This window comes from Rhamphochromis longiceps, linkage group LG5, assembly GCF_057381845.1.
Source record: "Rhamphochromis longiceps isolate RC_006_pf linkage group LG5, R_longiceps_female_GT1.1, whole genome shotgun sequence".
Classification (NCBI taxonomy): domain Eukaryota; kingdom Metazoa; phylum Chordata; class Actinopteri; order Cichliformes; family Cichlidae; genus Rhamphochromis; species Rhamphochromis longiceps.
The window spans coordinates 15616911-15635670 of record NC_140561.1 but is presented as its reverse complement, the minus strand read 5'-3'; the positions used below and the strand labels follow the sequence as shown (position 1 = coordinate 15635670).

General features: G+C 39.7%; 1 protein-coding gene across 1 annotated transcript in view; it reads left to right on the top strand.

The window, feature by feature from the left end:
- The first annotated feature begins 1137 nt into the window (after nucleotides 1-1137).
- loxl2a (lysyl oxidase-like 2a) overlaps nucleotides 1138-18760 on the top strand; it is a 25646-nt gene continuing 8023 nt past the window's right edge. Inside the window, exons 1-6 of the mRNA XM_085406097.1 lie at nucleotides 1138-1281; nucleotides 3176-3481; nucleotides 6196-6371; nucleotides 13565-13773; nucleotides 16116-16332; nucleotides 17499-17682. Of these exons, the coding sequence (XP_085262223.1) occupies nucleotides 3208-3481; nucleotides 6196-6371; nucleotides 13565-13773; nucleotides 16116-16332; nucleotides 17499-17682 (1060 nt within the window). The 5' untranslated portion in view covers nucleotides 1138-1281; nucleotides 3176-3207. The remainder of the gene's footprint in view (nucleotides 1282-3175; nucleotides 3482-6195; nucleotides 6372-13564; nucleotides 13774-16115; nucleotides 16333-17498; nucleotides 17683-18760) is intronic.

Here is an 18760-nt window from a genome sequence, read left to right as displayed (position 1 = left end):
ATTGTTACCCAATAATCACTAATTTTGCTTGTTTGGCTTTGTCTTCATTAAATCCCAGTTTCCCTCTTACATATATCCTTTTCTGATTCAACTTGAGCTGTTAGGAACATTAGGACTTTGCCAAATGTTGCTACGGATGCCATCAGATTCACTGTAGAAACACATTATTTCTCCTAGTGAAGCAGTTATGAGGTTACTGGTTTTGTGGGATCAATTAGGATCGAGTGTCACACTAGTTAATTTCTAAATTAGGCTCATTTCTATCTGGAGTCTGGGTTTTTAGATAGCAGAGAGAAGAAGAGAGAATTTGTGCAAGTTTTTTTGATCAACATACTATAATTTTTAGTATCTGACATCTGGTGATGACTGATATGAAGACTTGCTTTTTATTCTGAATTACACTTCTTGCATAGGCCAACAGTACATACATACCTTATCAAGCTGGCCTGTTCCAAGCCTGGCACTTCAGTCTTTTTTACTACACATTCTTTCCACATGATGGTGTCCTTAACACCAGTGTGCTGGGATACCCTCATGGTTAAGGCACATACCAAATAACCAAAATGTTCCAGGTGTGAAAGAGCTTGCTTGACATGTCATTTTCCTCTATCTTAAGTCAACCAGCCTCTATTTCCACACTGTCCTGTCTAATCAAGGTATAAAAAAAAAAATTGGAAAGCCCAGTAGAAGCAGAAACTCAGCACCACCCCCTTTATTCTAATTGACCAGCCATTTCACTTTCTCGCAGTCAAGATCATTATTAAGTGGACAACACCAGATGTGTTCAACGGCGAAAAATAGGAGGAAATCATCATCATTATCAGTTATATGTCCCTTTATTGACAGTTTTCTGCTTTTCTCTTACTTTGGCATGTTGAACAATACGTTGGAGAAAATTAGTCAATCATAGAAGGCATGAATTGACAAAACCATCTTAACTAATATTATAACGCAGGGCAACTACCATTTAAAACTCCTAGAACGAGTAAAAAAAATACTCAGTCATTTCCAGATACAAAGAGACCAGGACCCTTAGATTTTGTAACTTCGGTAATCGGGTCTGAGGGGGGCGGGTTTAGGATGCTGAGGCACCCTCCCATTGGCTGCTGAGTTTGTGAAGAGTGGGACGGGCGCGCGCTGCCAGCTGTGAGGGGAGCAGAGGAAACGGCCCGCAGAGTACTAAAGGGACAAAGAGCCCCTGCTTCACATGCCATCCTGTAAGACAGGTTGGAAACCTCAGCGTCCTCAAAAGACTGTGCTGACTGTCCTCCGTCTGTCAGAGTAAGTCCTTTCACTTTGGAGACAGCCTCCCTCCCTCCTGCTGTCCGACTGGATGTTGTTTGGCACGTGCATGAATGTGTGAAACTTTGAGATATCACACTTTGTTCAGACCGAGTTTTGCCTAATGGGTTCTCTCTTCGGAAACTTAAAAACCTGGCAGGGTTTATATTTGCATGTTCTGTCTCTTTTATATTCGTTGAAAATGTATTTTATATCAGGTGTTTTTTCTTTTTCCCTATTTATGTGTCGAAGCGCGCTGGGGTTTGCTGTATCAGAACACGAACTACAGTCCTGCTAGTAACAAACTTTTATCATGCATGCTAACTCTGGTGATGACAGTAGACAGCTGTGCTAAGGACCCTTCAACACCTACCGATTTTGTAGTCGATCTTTCTTCACTCTGGTCAGGGCTTAATATCTCTTTATCGGTGACTAATTCAGATGAACAACAGACAGCACAAGAGCCCTGATTTTGCCTGAAAAAGCAATAAAAGTATGTAGGATTTGAGAATTCCTATTTTAAAGGGCAAGCAGTATTTAATTATTGTTTGATCCTATTGTTTCTTTGCAACTACACGTTTTAAGCTTTGCATGACACAGCATATGATGTAAAAATGTCCAATCACCACCTTTCTGGGACCACAAGTTTTAACTGTTAAGAGTAGATTCTTCTGTAACATATGGGTGTGTCTACAGAAGTGTTGCCTATGACATGCAATATGTAGAAGTATTTATTTAGAAGTATTTTTTACTCATGGATTTTGTATTAAATTTTATATTAAATACAAAATCCATGAGTATAGTAAAACGCTATACAAATACAGGCCATTTACCATTTTAAATACACCATAATTGTACACGTGCTGGTTGGAGTATAGTTTGTGCACGCACAGCTGTTCAGAAATTCACTCAGACTCTGACTGACTGATTTAAAACCATTACAGTGCGCTTTTTCACTCCCTTGGTTTAATAAAGTACAAGACTGAATACTGAAAAGCCAAATTAAAGTGTCTCTGTACTCATGCTGAACCTATGTTCATTTCACGGGGAGATTGACCAGATGTTTCCGTATCGCGAAACATATGCTTCACAGTCTGATAATTTATGTGTACTCCAGAGGAGGTTTTTCAAGTCTGAAGTTTGTTTGGTTACCATGACGTCAACACAGGAATACCCCCCCCCCTGCTCCCAAATCCCCTCCCAAATCTCCTCCCAAATCTCCTCCCTTGCTATTCAGAACAGGATGATGTGAAGGTGTCCTAACGTTCCCTCTCCTCCATCCCTCCCTTTACTCCCTCAGGGCTCATTGTCCCAACATTGAGACATTCATGGTTTGCCATGAAATAATGATGCACATGGAGTCAACTTTCTTTGTGAATACAGGTTCAGAGAGTTTACCTTGGCCTCCAGGCATAGATCAGCAAATAAATAAGACGGGCAGCCCCCTCCCTGGAGGAGCCCACATTTGCTCTCCATTAGGCTGTCAGACAATGGAGAGAGAAATTCTTGCCACCTAACCTATGTTCTTTCCCAGATTTTCCCCAAATTTCCCTTTTTTTGGCAGTCGTGTCCATACGTTTGCTTAATATACTGTGAAATTGTGGTAATTTCTTTTACTATACTTGCGGTTGCAAAGTTTCTAGTGTCAGTTCTCTTGAAGCCTGATATGAGAGCCAAACCAAGCTCAGCATTTTATACAGATACCGCTTACTCTCAAATAAACTGAACTACCACATGCCACAAAAGACTGTCTTCCTCAGCCTGTCTTCAGATAACTCTCCAGGTTAAATCCTTGGAATTGAGAAAAGCCACTTATAAAAATGCCAAAATCACTTTATTGCAGTGTTATACAGCCGATGGTCACAGTTCTTTGTCTCTTTGTATCTCTCTTTAGGGTATTAGTCTTTTCCCTCATCATTCTGCATCATGCTGCTCCTGGCTGTTTTCTGCTGTCTCCTTTACACCTTGCTGGTGCCATCCAGCGCCCAGTCAGACTCTAACCAGCCTGTGATCCAGCTACGTCTAGCCGGGGAGAAGAAGAAACACTACGAGGGTCGGGTCGAAGTCTTTTACAATGGAGAGTGGGGGACGGTGTGCGATGATGACTTCTCCATCTATGCTGCCCAAGTGGTATGCAGAGAGCTGGGCTTCACGGGTGCCGAGTCCTGGTTGCCCTCAGCCAAGTACGGAAAAGGGGAAGGTAAGAAAAAAACGCACTAAGTTAATGAGATGTGTGTGTTAGTCACCAGGACAACCATCTACAACTTCATCTAATCAAAACCCTCCAAAGTTCGACTTCAGATTGGTGCAGAAAGTGAGGTGCAAGTTATAGTGAAATAATCTGAGCATCCCTGAGCTACTCAACCACATCTACTCAGAAATAACCTATCACTACATGCAGTTTCATAATTTCCATGAAAGACAGGTTTCCCCTTGTCTAAATGCTTATACCCTGAGGTACTGGTTTTCCCATCAGAGGAGAACTGAGACACACCAATCAGTTCAGAGCACTGGAAGAAGGAAAGACTGGAAAGATATGGAGCGTTAACCAGACGCATACACAGACGTAATCTCATCTCCTCTTTTATAGCCTTTGTATCTTATGATTTCCACCATAGCAGTAAAAATACTAACAAGATTCCCAGCTCTGTAAATGTGTTAGCTGCTGGAGGTGAATGTATGTATAGCGCTAAATGAACTCTTATTAAAGAACTCTTATTAAAGAGTTCATTTAGAGCTGCCAAAGCATGTCTTCACTCAGTGAGCCACTTCAACAGTTAGGTTAACTTTTCACAGCATTGCTGTCATTATGGAAATTTCAATTCAAGTGTTTTGCAGTTTTATGCATATACTATTATATACCTATAGTGTTTTATAGGAAGCATTTAACAAATAGCTTGTACTATATAGCTGTGTGTGCATCCTGTGTGAAGCAGTTGTTTGGGCTCCATTTTAGCAGTGGTTCGCTATATAAAGATGATGTCCTCTGGGACTTGGCTTTGGGAAGGGTGTGCCCCTCAAATGTTTTACAAACTCAGTGAAATGGCAGTTATGAATAGGAAAGCTGCAAATTATATTTTGCACTGATATAAAAAGTTGCACAATCTGAAATAAAATGATCTTTGTGTTGGTCAAAAAGAGAAGGGGGTCCCTGTTTTCCTGAGTGGATGTCAAATTTGCAGTGGAATCACTTTAAAAAGACGTGTTCTCACATGTGTTTATATGGAAACTAGCTTTATCTGGGTTTTTTTGTTTTGGTGGAGACAGATGGCTATAAAAGTGATCAAGAGGATTTCAAGTTTCCCATCGTGATGACTAATGTGCTGTTGAAAGCAACCAAACAGTTATAAGGACATCCTACTTGGATGAGCGTTTTTCCTGCAAGGAGGCAAATCATATCCCCAGCTGCTGTTGCACAAATGCTGTTTGCAATCCCAGTGTGCCCCCCTCCTCCTCCCCGCCCCCCAAAAAAGGGGGAAAAAGACAGTGTGCAAATGTTACAAAGGTTTTGGCTATGATTTAAATTTTCTACAAAATCCATTTAATCCATGTTATGCAAATCCCTTTAGGTTTGTTTTGAGCTCTTTGGCTATGATATTGACATAAAGTGCTAATGAAGGCTTAATTTATACATTTATAGCCCCATGTAGACTGTCCTCTCTGTTTTTTTCAGTGCTTGTTAAATCCCCATAAGGCCTGCAAATGATGTTCCTACCAATGTAGTCTAGGCTTAGAACAGCTGGCAATGCTGAGTATTTGCTTAGATAAAGGTTTGCTGAGACTGAGCGGGTTCTCCCTCTGCTGTATTCCAGAACCAGAGTGCTTGGCTCTTATTATAACGACGATCCAGGGGTAATCACTTCTATGCCAGGAGGAAGCTACGTGACCATTATATCCAGTCACTTTCTTGGTATGATCAGGATGTTCCCTTGCAACATGTTGAGACTGCCAGAATAATGAGTTGGTGGTTTCCCTCACGGCTGATTCAGAACAGCCAGCTGGACAACAGATGATTCCCTTCAGCCATGACAACATTTATTAGGCAGGTTTTTGGCTGAAAAAATGCACCAGGTTATGTCAGAGACCAAACACATCTCCACGTGAGCAGGTTTACTGTGTCTACGGCTAGACTTCAGTGGACATGCTAGAACAGAAGCCAATAGGGCATGATTTACAACGCCTGTCAGGGTATAACATTTAAGACATTCTTTCATTTGCATTTTTTTTAAATGAGGTTGACCCATGTGAGGGAAAGCTAGTGAAAACTCAGGGTTAGGAGAAATTGTGGCTCAGGATGAAGCAGACATAATAGTTGCAAACAGTCAGAGTATAACAACATATTCTAAAACAAATAATGATTATGTTATGATTGATTGTTTGTATATTAATTGGTTGGAAAAACAGTTAATGATTAGGTGAACAAAATATGAAAGCCAAGACGAATGGCAGATAATCTTTTGTACTTGCTGCAGTATACACATATAGTATGTATGTTAAAGGGAAAATATAGTGTTATTGTTTAATATTTTTTATAAATGTACTTAAAAAAATGATCTTGACTGTGCACCATTGTCTGCTCAACTGCGATACTCTTATATGTGCTGCAGACACGGCTGACAGTATTGTTGACAATTTAGTTGGAACTGCTCTTTTGGACTAATTATGTGATGACACCATTTCTAAATACCGCCAAGCATCTTTCTCTGTGTTCTGATCTGTTAAAGATTTTCACATCAGCCTGTCACGAGATAATGTTGGCCTGTGATAAGCTGAATACTTGTTTTTTATAAAAAATAAATAAAATTCCTTCAAAAGCACCGTCATCCCTACCATCCAAGAAAAGCCATCGTGGGCAAAGTGAATCAACATCTGAACACACATCCATTAGTGTGTTTCTGTTTCTGTTTGTTCCAGGTCGTATCTGGCTAGACAACGTGCACTGCACAGGTAGCGAAAAGAGTCTGGCTCATTGTGAGTCCAATGGCTTCGGAGTATCCGACTGCAAACATTCAGAAGATGTCGGCGTGGTGTGCAGTTCGAAGCGCATTCCAGGATTCAAGTTCATTCGGAACCAGGCCAACAGCCAGGAGGTAGGACCAACATATTGACAATCAAAATACATGCATATGGTACAATTGCAGTACAATTAATATGTGCATATTTGCATAAAATCTTTCACAAATGTTAAAAAAGGCTAGTGTAACTTGATTGCAGTATCACTAACACTTTGGTAGAATGCACACATGGTTAAAGCACAGACATGAAACCTGAAATGATGTTCTGCATCAGTTCAGGTTACATCAGGTTAGGCTTGGGATGAAAGAAAACCTTATCATAATTTATTGCTTCAAATGGCTCCAAGTTTCTTTTTTTAAAGCAGCTGAACTGTTGAAAGAAGGTGTAACATAATATTAAAAAGGTTTAAGAAGCTAAAGAATATACGACGCTTACTTATTGGTGTAGCATTGTTTTTTTTAATGATTAGTAACAACTAATTACAATCTAAGAACAAATATATACGTTTTTCATTTGAATTTTAAAATAGTAACAGGTAAATCCCCATGTTTCAAACACTGTGTTATACTGTGATTATGCTAAGCAAACACCAACTTCCAAATGCCTCATTTGAAGAGTTTGGATTAAAAGGATACACTGAGGTAAGCCCTTCTGTGCAAGAAGTCACGTCTGCTATGGCATCATGCAACTGAAATGATCCATGAGTAAGCTAAAATATTTAGCTGTCTGTTCCATGTTATACTAATGACTTTGTCAGGACACTATTAGTCTATTACTGCCCACACCAGACCCCCACTCTGCACACTGAGATTGCAAAGATGACTCAGACGCCAAGAAGTCCTTCCAGCCTGGCTGCTGAAAATGCCTCAGTACTGGATGGAAAGTCAGTGTGGGCTTGTGCATGTGACAGGAGAAAGGGAGGGAGATTATTAGAGGAAAGCATTCCTTCGGCTTGTCTGAAAGCAACTTCCTTTTAATAATGAGGTTTCCCTATTTAAGACCACACTGATAGAGATGAGTTTTATTTGGCAGTCTTTAATTAGTGCTTTACGTTCTTTGCAATTGGACGGAGTACAGTTTCTTTGTTTGCTCACACTACGTGTGGGGTGGTAGACTTGGCTGCGTTACAGGACTCTGTACAGCAGCCAGAACAGGGACTGGATTTTTCACTGGATTTAGTTGCGATAACACGCCCGAGGATAGCATCTTAAGTCCTTCTTTGTTTTGTTAATGTCTAGTCCAGTCATGTAGGAGGGCTGAAAGTAGAAGAAGAAAGGGGAAACTGAAATGTTTAATTATGGACTGTTGAACCTTACAACAGTAACAATACTCTTATTTATATAAGTTTTATATATAAGCACAACATCTTGTTTATTGTGTGTCTTGTGTATTTAGGGCCTCTGGGGTGTTGCTTTAGTTCAGTCCCCCACCCTCTAAGTGTTTCCTTGGTTTGGCTGAAGCCTTTTAAGTCACAGGAGAGAGGAATGGGAAAAAGGTGTAGCTACACCTCTGAACTATACTTGAACTGACACCAGCAAAGAGCAGCACTGTTCCTGAAATCTGTTTATTCACAGCATGAATTGACATTCTGTGTTCAGTGTGGAAATTCTAAGTAAGGGCCAATGAAGCACGGTGTTCTTTATAACTATGTGGATGCTATGAAGAATATTTCCTTCAAAATGACGAACACTCCTCTGAAATGTGAAGAGTTTCCTAGGACATTACATCTCCTTTTATAAACACTGTTTTGGTGCCGTGCCTGCTGATTTTTAAATAATTTAAGTGAGCGTGAATCACTAGCATCACTACATCACTAGCACTGCAAGCAATGTCTTGATTTATAAAATTAAATAGTGCATCTCTACAGTGCACACATTTGCCACAGACATTAATAATATTGTCTTTGTGAGGAAAAAATCCTGAGATTGCGTTACACTTTATCAAAAATGTCTGTCTCTCTATCAAGTCCTGCTTTGACTACAAATAATAGTATGTGTCCTGCTGCTGGCATGGGTTGCCCAGTTAGTATTTTTGCAGTTTCAGTCAAAAACATAAAATCCTAAAAGTAGCATTTACAAAATATCAAGTAACTTTGCTGAAAAACAGGTTGACAGTCCAAACTCAGTTAACCTCAAATATTCCCAAGCTCTGATTTGTGGAAGCCGGGACCACTTTGCTGCAGTCTGCCAGTGCAACCATTCTTAGCTGGTTAAGTAATGCTCCTGAAACAATAACACAACAAACATTCCACTGTGACTGAATCATTATAATATTAATTATTTTAGCATGCAGCATATAATGCACACACACACACACACACACACACACACAATAACTGTTTTATTGTGCATGATGGATACTTTTGCTTTTGTCTGTCTAACCCAACACAGCCAGTTTACTACTAGCATGTGTTTGTTTCACACACGGATGGAACATCCTGCAGAAGAGATCTTTCTAACAGTACAGTGGTTACAGTCAGAAGACTTTGTTTAATCTGTAGTTAGTAGTGATAATTACACAAGCTTTGCCAGGTTCAGGTTTTTATGTGGGAATGGGACAGTACAGATCGTGATGTCTCATACGAAGATAATTATAGGTTCATGACATTGGCATAACTTTGTGCTGAACATTGGGGGGGTCAAGATGTCTGTCTAAATAAATAAATCTGGGTAAATTCCCAGATGATTAAACATGCAACTATTTTGCTGGTAATAACTGAAATGAGTAAAGAAAATCAACAGCCTGTTTATGCAAGATAATTTATAATTTTATTGGAGGGGTTATATTGGTTGGGTTTAATTATTGGGGGAGTCATAACCCCCCCTAACCCCCCTGGAAATTATGCCCCTGGTTCATGGTAAGGATTCATAGGAGTCATTGCAGGATGTTCTTTACTTTGTGTTTTCCAAGAAGTTGGCACTACTGTGTACTTGGTACATAATCATGCAGACTTTCACTACCGAAAAGGAAAATCCAATGAAAATGTACGTAAGATGGATTTGGTTTTATATGTATCTCTTTCTAAGTAGTTTTCACATAAAGAAATCGCACACCACTGCTTGCAGAACATGATTATAAACAGATTCTACTCTATGGTCCAGCGGGCAGAGATTAACTTCTAACTTCCTGAAAAGAAGGAGCAGCTGTAGTTGACCAATAGACTATTCATCATGTTTACTTCAAACAAACACTTTCATCAAGAATCAAAACCCAGCCTTTCTAATCACAGAATGCGGCACTTAAAAACCTTCCGATCTTTTATACAAGTAACAAGGGTAGAGGTTGCACTTTACTCCATCAGATGAGATGGGGCTGGCTCATGAGAATTTCAGTTATTCACACAGTCTGCTGTAGGACAAAAAGAAGGAAACCCGAGCCAAAGTAGGATAAGCCTATTCGGGATGATGTATAGCAGAGGCTTTTGAGGAGATGAGTGATCAACGGGAGAAAAGGTCGATGCCTGTCAGAAGGCTGAAGTCAGTCTCTCTCTTGCAGATAGAACTGTGCAAGACATTTAACACATGTTCAGCAGCTGGAGCCTCATTTCAGTTCTGGGTTGCACAGGTCCCAAGTTCTGATTTTTATTATTTATTCTTGAACTTCACGTGCACATTTCGCTGACTCATGTGAGCCTCTCGTTTGAATGTAACACAATCTAAGTGTCTGTTTTGTAAAGTTTACACAAATGAGATCGTTCTGAAACAAGCTGTGAAACAGTCGTGAAAGCGTGTTTATTCTAAGATAAACTTGCCAGCTGTAGATTCGTTAAGTGAAAACACAGAGTGAATCGGCTCTTCTGATTTGACTCTGTCAAAGATAGCAAGTAAATATGTTTTCTACTGAATGTTTTTTTATTATATTAAAGCACTTTGACTGGAGTTTATTAGTATAGTTCCACAGTCAATCAAATGCTTGTGTTTCATTTCCTATATTTTATATTCAGCACAGACACCTGTAAACATGTGTGTTGGTTCTGAGATGGGGGGGGGGGTTGTTCTTTTTTCCTATCGCAGTGGGAGAAGTGTACTCTAATAGGTATTCCAGATGCAGTGACCACTGAAACTCACTCTCTTTCTTTCCCCACACACACACACACTCGCTATAGTCAGTCAGACAGAAGGGGGGCCAATGAGGCAGAAAGTTAGGTGGGGCAGATGTAAAAGTCGTTTCAAAGAGCCGTACTGTTCCTTTGCTTTTTCAACTAAACTTTGGCTGATTAGCATTCATACTTGTTGTGTACCGTTGGGCGGGGCAGGCGGGGGATGAGTTGGGCACGTGTAGATGAACGTGCAGCAGGATCTGGAAAGCTGATTGAAGTGAAAGAAGTGCACAGTAGTGGAAGCATTAGTCACCGGCTAGACCACAGGCTCATGTCCACACATTTACATTCTGAGAGGGGACCCAGTCAGAAAAACAGTCTGCTCCCCAGCTGGAAATAGTTCAGTAATGGACAGAGCTCACTTCACAGACTAGCACCGAATAGATCTGAAGGAAGGATGTTCACTTTTTTCAGTTGTTACTTACAAGCCAAAAAACCCCTATATGAATTATTATTTTTGGATTTTAAAAAAAGCTGTAGAATGAGTAAATCATTACAGGAAGTTGGGAAATGAGATGAGGTAACCTTGTAGAAATGCTCGTATTAACCTCAATGTAATCGGTAGGAGGAAAAGCTTTCACCCAGTACCTATTTGGACTGGTCTGTTTGTCACGTCACACTGATTCAGATAAAATCAAAATATAAATCCTACTGAGCACTTCAGGAATATGTTGACACTTTAGGAAATATACTTATTTCTTTTCTTCGTTGTTGTTGTTTCCTGTTTTTCTTTGACTTTCTGGAAAGAATTACATAAAATTTACTCAAAAGTGAAAAGTTTGAGACAGCTAGTGGAAATAAACAAAATCATCTACAGTTCTTTAAAAAAAAAATTGCCAGTCTCTGAAGCACATCGTGTTCTTAGTTAGATACAAACCATGCTCTTAAACAGATCCAAAACTGGCTGTAGGCTTTGAACTGACTCATATTTACCACACCAGTGGTATTGATCTTCTCACTTATTAAAGTATTTCCCTCTGTATATTTTAGTGATACTGTATTTTCTTCTGTTGTAATGGGATAATGCATTTTTGTAGCTGTGTAACTCATAACAGTTTGTCTTATTCCAACACAGGTGCTGAAATTTATTTATTTATTTCTGGCTCTCTTTGAAAAAGTGCTCAAATGTGGCCAGTGTATCGAGTTGGGCCTAGGCCAAACAGGATTATGCTAAGTTAGGGGGACGCCCAGGCTGATCCCAGCTGTGCATATCTGTCCTTTTCTCTTCAGCTCACACTTTCAGAAGGCCAGTTTCCTGCCTCCGAGCCAAATGCAACAATGGTCAGATGTGTCTAAATAACATCATATCTGAGTGATTTTTCTTACTATTTATTTATTTGGCTATTTATTTATTGAACTTGGTCTTTTTTGTTTTTGTTGTGGCACGTTCTTTTATTTTCTTTGTTTATTATGAATTAAAAAAACAATCTAAAATCCTATGATTACATTTTAATTGGAGAGAGACAGCTGCGTGATCATAGTCATGTCTCCTCACCTTCCCCTGCTAGACACGGAAAACACTCTGTCATGCTATGGCCAGCAGGAATCTTCTCATGAAAGAGTGGTTTTTACCCACTCTAACCACTGCGGTCAGAGGGAGGACCAGGGTCACTGCTGAAGCAGTGTTAGTGGAGGCTCCTCCTTCCCTGCAAGACCCTGAAGCCTTGAACATTCCCTGAGGCTGACGCCATCTCAGGAAACCACCCTGTGGGCAAACATTTGATATTCTGGGAGACATGCCTGAATGTTGGGGTTTTTCAATGTTGAAGAAACTGGCTGTTATAAAATTACTGAGTTCAGCATACCACAGAGCAGCTCAGAGTTTTGGCTCTTTTTGGCACCCTCGGTGCAACTTCGCACTCAGTCAGGAACAAACGGCAGCACTTGGCTCATGGAGAGAAATGAAGGAAGGCAGAGTTATTAGGTAGCTGCTAAAGCCCTTAGGTCAAAGGGTACCATTCTTTGCTGTATCGGCACACATGATGCTAATTGTGAGCACCGGTGGCCTTCGCTCATTTACAGCCCTCAGTAGATAGCTTTGGGCTATTCTGCACATTCTCCAACCTCACTTTTTGCTCGCCCTATCTTCTGTCTTTAGCCTTAACTTGCTTAAAATTGAATTTTACAAAATGTCATGGATTGCATGGATTTTAAACTTTTTGTTTCACTGCTTCCCATTTTCTGATACTTCTGCAGTCATACTTGCTTTGTATCGCACGCAAGTATGTTCATATCTTATGAAATATGAGATGTGAGGTCTTTTAAAAATACATGTGACCTACATTCCGTCCAGATTTGGCCAAAGGGAAAAGACTTGTATGTATCCCTTTGTGCTCTGCCTGTTTCATCTTTGCTCCTGACAGAGAATAGTGACATTGATAAAAGACCCAGCAGCTTGTCACGTATGAACTATTCCCTTTCAGCGCTTTTTCTGAGGAAATCCAAACACTGTTTGCCAGTTTTGACAAAACTATGAATTGAAGTGTGTGCCTCACACAAGTCATTCTGTTGACAGACAGTGATCTCAGAGCCTTGTGATGTTTTGAATAACTGCTAATACCTGATGCATTTCTCCTGTCAAGGGGGGACTTGACTCCACTTCTAGACCCATAAGCAGACAGAGTTAAAGCCATCTGTTGGTCTGAGTTTAACTTAGACCTTAACATTATGGTGCATTTGCAGAGACACTAGTTTTTCTCCTCATTGTCTGTGTGTCAGTGAAACAGAATTCACTCTTGATGGTGGGGTGGTGAAGAGGCTTATGCAAAAATATCATTACGCAAGTTGATGGGAACTTTATATAATAAATAGAAAATATAAGCTAAGCTTGCCAATATGTGCGAATCCAAGTCTGGGCAATTAATGTTCCCAAGGGGCCACAATTAGAGCCTAATTGTTACATCTACTCTTTCTTGTTTTGTTTTGTATTTGTTTTTTGTGGCCTATTGGGAAAAGTAATTGCCCACCCCTATCCATCTACAATAGACCATAGCCATCTGTTGCAAATTTATTAGAAATTCTGGAAAACTTGCAATATTCAATTGAATAAAAAGTCATACTGTAGTCAGAGGTCATTTTTTTCCATTGGACTAAAAGTATAATACTCTGTGTTTTTACATGTGTTATATACAGGAGAGCATGAAACATTATCTCTGTTCTGTTTGTCAGGGCTTGACGGTACAGGTGGAAGAGGTGAGAATCAGGGCCACATATTCTCACAGAAAAAGGATTCCCATTACTGAGGGATTTCTGGAGGTAAAAGACGGAGGCAAGTGGAGGCAGATCTGCAATGAGGATTGGAACCAGATGAATAGCAGGGTCATCTGTGGCATGCAGGGCTTCCCTGGGGAGAAACGCTTCAATACCAGACCCTACAAGTGAGTAATGTTGCTGGGGTCAGCATTAGGGTTTAAACAATTTCAACTAGATGTAATGAAAAAACTAGACTTGAGTTAAACATTTAACATTTAGTCTGGCTAAATACAGCGCAGGTTATTGCGGCGCTACATATGAATCCTTTCAATTTCACACTGGTGTAAAACATCAAACCAGACATTCTTATAGGCTGAACAATCCATTTATAAACTATATCATATTATTTTCTGGCAGGAAACATAAAACTTTATTACTGCCTAGTTTACTTAAGAATGTTTAGCCTGATGTTATGAAACGTTACATAATAACCAGGTTTGTTTACTGTGGCCGTCACTCACGCCTTCATCCATTTTCTATCAGAGTAAACACACTCGGGCCTGTAGATTCCTGACAAGAAGCCAAACACCACCAGAGGAAGCTTTGGCATATGCAGGATGAGTGCAGTACATTATGAAACAGTGGCTCTTCTGGCTCTATCTTTTCCACCTCAGTGGTTTTATCACAAAGCTTTTCAAGTGTCACAGGCAACATGCAGTCTGACACAACGGAATACAGATGTTTTGTAGCTGCTGCACATGAGAAAGCAATCACAAGAGCAAATCTCTCTCCCAGTCTGTGTGCTGGCATCTAAAGCCAAAAAATCTGTGAAATCGAGACCTGAAAGACACAAGAATATATTTACAAGTACTGCCGAGCCGGTCTGAAACTGGATTTTCTCATTGATGTTTCTGGGTAAGGATATCAATGATCTGGTAAGATCAAAGCAAAGAAGGTGGCGTTCATTCAAAGAAAATCATGATCATTTAATTTGATAGTAATGCATTTCAACCAAAGGAAATATATGGAAAATGAAACCAGCGTTTAACTTTGTTTATTACTTGAGATGATAAAGCTGATGTGGTTGTAAAACATGTGATTCTGCTGTGGTTTCACATGATTCACTCTCTCAATCTAAATTTGGCATCACTTTAAAAGGCTGTGTATTGCCCTCATGTTCATACCAACTTGAATTTAAATTTAAACTTCTAAACAAGGTTTAAGGACTAAAAGGTTGTAAATAAAGCTCCTGCTGGTTTCACTACATGGTATGCTGCTTCAGGGTCCACTCTTGTTGGCTTCTTCAGTGACCCCTAGTTGATTACCTCCATTCAAGTTTGGGGTCATAGGAATGTTAAGGTATTTTCACAATACTCCCATTGTGCTTCACAGCAAAAAGGAGAAGACTGCTGAATTCCTCTCACTAAAAAATAAAAATGTCCATTCCCCAAAACAGCTGCTTATGATTTTAGTAATGTTTAAGAAAGAATGGTGAAATCTTTTATTTGTCTTTTAATATGAAAGAAGTGATGTGTGACTATATAGTTCTCCCAATCCAACTTTAAGCTTTTAAGCAGTATGACAGAACACAGCAATAGTAGTGAATATAAATATAAATATTGACTATAATTATCCCATAGTCTGGGGTCTACTAAAGGCAGGGAGTGGACCTGTAATGAAGGACTTGGCAAACAGAGGTTTGAACTGAAAAACAAAAGCAGAACAACACCGGAACGTGGAACAAACAAGCAGGCTAACTACAAACTGAACAGAAGCTAAACTAACAAACAGACAAAAGTAACACCCACAATAAGGGAGAACACGACAACGAGCAGAGGGCGATGCAGACAGCAAATACACGGGAGGGTGATTACAGGAGTGGCGACAAATGGGAACACAGCTCAACAAAAGCAAAACTAACGAGACAGGAGAAGCTGAACCAAACATCAAACACACGAGACAAGAGATTATCAAAGCAAAGCAGCAAGTAACACTCGCACACAGACTCAGACTAAGACACGTGAACTTGACACTGGAACGGATATTAAGGAGATATGACGGACTGGGAAGACCAAGGATGAAACACAGAGAAAAACATGGGAACATGACTGGAAATTGGAGGTAAACAAATACTGGGGAAAAGAGGACAGGGCACAGAGATGAGACAGTGACGACTGGACATGTAGGAGAACAAACAACAAACCGTAAATTAAGAACTATAAACAACAAAGTCAGATGCACTAAAAGAATACAACAATCAAAGAGTCCAGAGCAACCTCAAAAGCTGAGTCCAAGACCCAGGACCATAACAATAATGACGTTCCTTTCCCTGGAAAGTTACAAATCTGTTACTTTTGGCATCAACTAATACCAGTGGTTGGAAAAATGTTGGCATGTGTCATTCTTCAACCAAAGAGAGGAATAAATATGAAGTGTTTTCTAAGACGGTTCGTAAATCATGCAAAATTACCCAAAATTTGACATTATATGTTGTAATAGTTTGTTTTACTTTATGATTCTTTCTCAGATTGCTGGCCAGCCGTCGAAAGAAGAACTACTGGGGCTTCTCTATCAACTGCACAGGCAACGAGGCTGACCTTTCTGATTGTAAACTGGGCCGAGAGATAGAGAAGAAAGGCAACAGCACCTGTGGAAAGGGCATGCCTGTAGTGGTCAGCTGTGTGCCTGGACGGGTCTTTGCTCCTAGCGTCAGCATCGGGTTCAGAAAAGCCTACAGGGTGGAGGTTAGTCAGATTAAACACACTATACAAAGTCTTAGTTTCAAAAGTCAACATTCATTCTTGATGTGTGTATGGTGCATATTACATTACTTGCTTTTTTAACAAGGTACAAAAATTGGCCTTGGTTGGATTGTAAAAGGAAAGACATCTTTATACTGATCTACGTTCATGACACTGTCTATTATAAACTCTACGAAGAGAAAAGATTTGTCTGTGGGACATCATGTGGCATAAAAAAGGGTAGTGTTTAGTTGGTTTTCTTAGACTAAGTAGTAGTACATGGAGTATTTCTTATATACACGTCACCACATAACTACCATACATAATTAAATAACTACACCATAACTACACCTCGTTATGGACATGAATGTCTTGGCTATTAATGTTAGCTTGTTTTGTCCAATCCAAAACGAGTTTTGATGTGTGTTTGGGCTCATTGTCCTGTTGGAGCGCCCACTTTTTTAGCCATCTAGCTGTTGTTGGAGGTAGTCTAATACATTCCCAGAGAGATGAGGCTACCACCACCATGCTTTGTAGATGGTACAGTGTTCTTAGGTTTGAAAGCCTAACCTTTAATCACATCAGCTTCATATTTTTTGAAGGTTAATCGCTTCTGGAAGACTTCTTTGCAGGACAAAAATCATAAACTTTACTTAGGTTTTGTTTATGTTGTCACATGTCTCTGTCTGTAGTTGAAATTTGTCATAATGCAAATGTTTGTATTTCTTCTAGATTAGCCACAGTTACTCACTTATCTTAAAAGAGAGACATGAAAGCTCAATTTAGAGTCTGTTTGCTTTACAAATAGAGCATACTGCTGCATGTTTACACTGCATTATAAGACGCACAAACATTTCTTGTTTGTCTACATAGTTCAGTATTCATATAGAAGTCCAGTAATGGATTACAACATTTACTGGGTATTAATAGCCAATCAACCATCGTGTTGCTTCACTGGATGCTGAGATCATTAAGAAGGTCTAGTTTTGTAAACTTTTCAGGCTCACTCTTAGTGTTTTCAAGCTAAAAAAATAAATAAATGAATTCATCCAATCATCCATTAAACTGTTCTAGTTTTCTTCCAAAATGTAATAACAATTATAATCCTTAAGGTCATTCTCTGTAAGATATCCACTAATTTTAGCTTTTTTATTGTACTGTTTCCATAGCAACCCCTAGTACGTCTAAGGGGTGGTGCCATGATAGGTGAGGGGCGAGTGGAAGTCCTGAAGAATGGAGAGTGGGGAACAGTGTGTGACGACAACTGGAACATTCGCACTGCCACCGTGGTGTGTCGAGAGCTGGGGTTCGGCAGCGCCAAAGAGGCCCTGACTGGCGCCCGAATGGGACAAGGTACTCACAGATTTGTCACTAGCATATTATTGATGCATATAGTGGTACACAACTATAGTTGTAGGTATAGAATTATTTTCTTTTTAAATTGTTTTACTCAGCAAGAGCCCAAATACAGCCTGACCAGACCTCATTCCCAGCTGTGAAAATGAAAGGTGTGGGACTCGGGACTGGAGACCTTCCACCTTAAATCTGATCAGTCTGTTTTTTTTCTCACCTCAGTCAGTCTAGACCTTAAGTCAGCACATCAAGGCATTAGGGAATGTATCGAGCAGCACATTCATGTTTATACATTGACCCAAGACCTGATTCTGTGAAATGAAATATACCACAGCCTTATGAGAATCACATGTTCACTGGAACAGTTGCCTTTTTCTCTGCCTGATTCTCATAGCAAAACAGAAACGTGCACAAAATGTTCCAGTACAGAGAACAGCTTTTATGGGTTACAGAAAAGGAATTCTTTGTTGGAGAAAATACGAGGTTATGTGAGGGATCGTTTTTTTTCTTTCGTTTTTTTATGAGCTGACCACTGGATCCAAAGATGGCACCACACACTCTTGAAATACCTCGTTGTGTTTGTTTTCAGAAGTCAACAAAGTGGACTAAACAAGCATGTTGGTAGATTTCCGGATTTGTTCTACTCTATTGAGGGAAGTGGATGAAAAGAAGAATTTCTGGATGTCATATTTACTTTTTTCAGCTGGTAGAGGATTTCGCTCTTTGTGTAGCAGTTTTGTGTTATGCATTGATGGGCTTAATAATTTCTAAATGTATCCTATTTTGTAATTTTTTAAATGCATGTTATTATAAAATAGATTTCACGGATTATAGTCATTTGTCAAACCTTAATATTGGCTGCATGATTACAATGGCACTGTGTTCCTGCTGTTTCACTAAATTATACCTCTCTATTGGCGCCCCGTCACTATTTTGCAAGCTTATATCACATTCCTGCTCAATCTCACGGGAAGAGTAGCAGCATAAAGTTAGCACTCACATGTTATTGTGGAAACTGTGCCACGTGGAGAGAGAATTTGTATTTTTTACAGGCCTTACGTGTCTCATTTTCATTTGA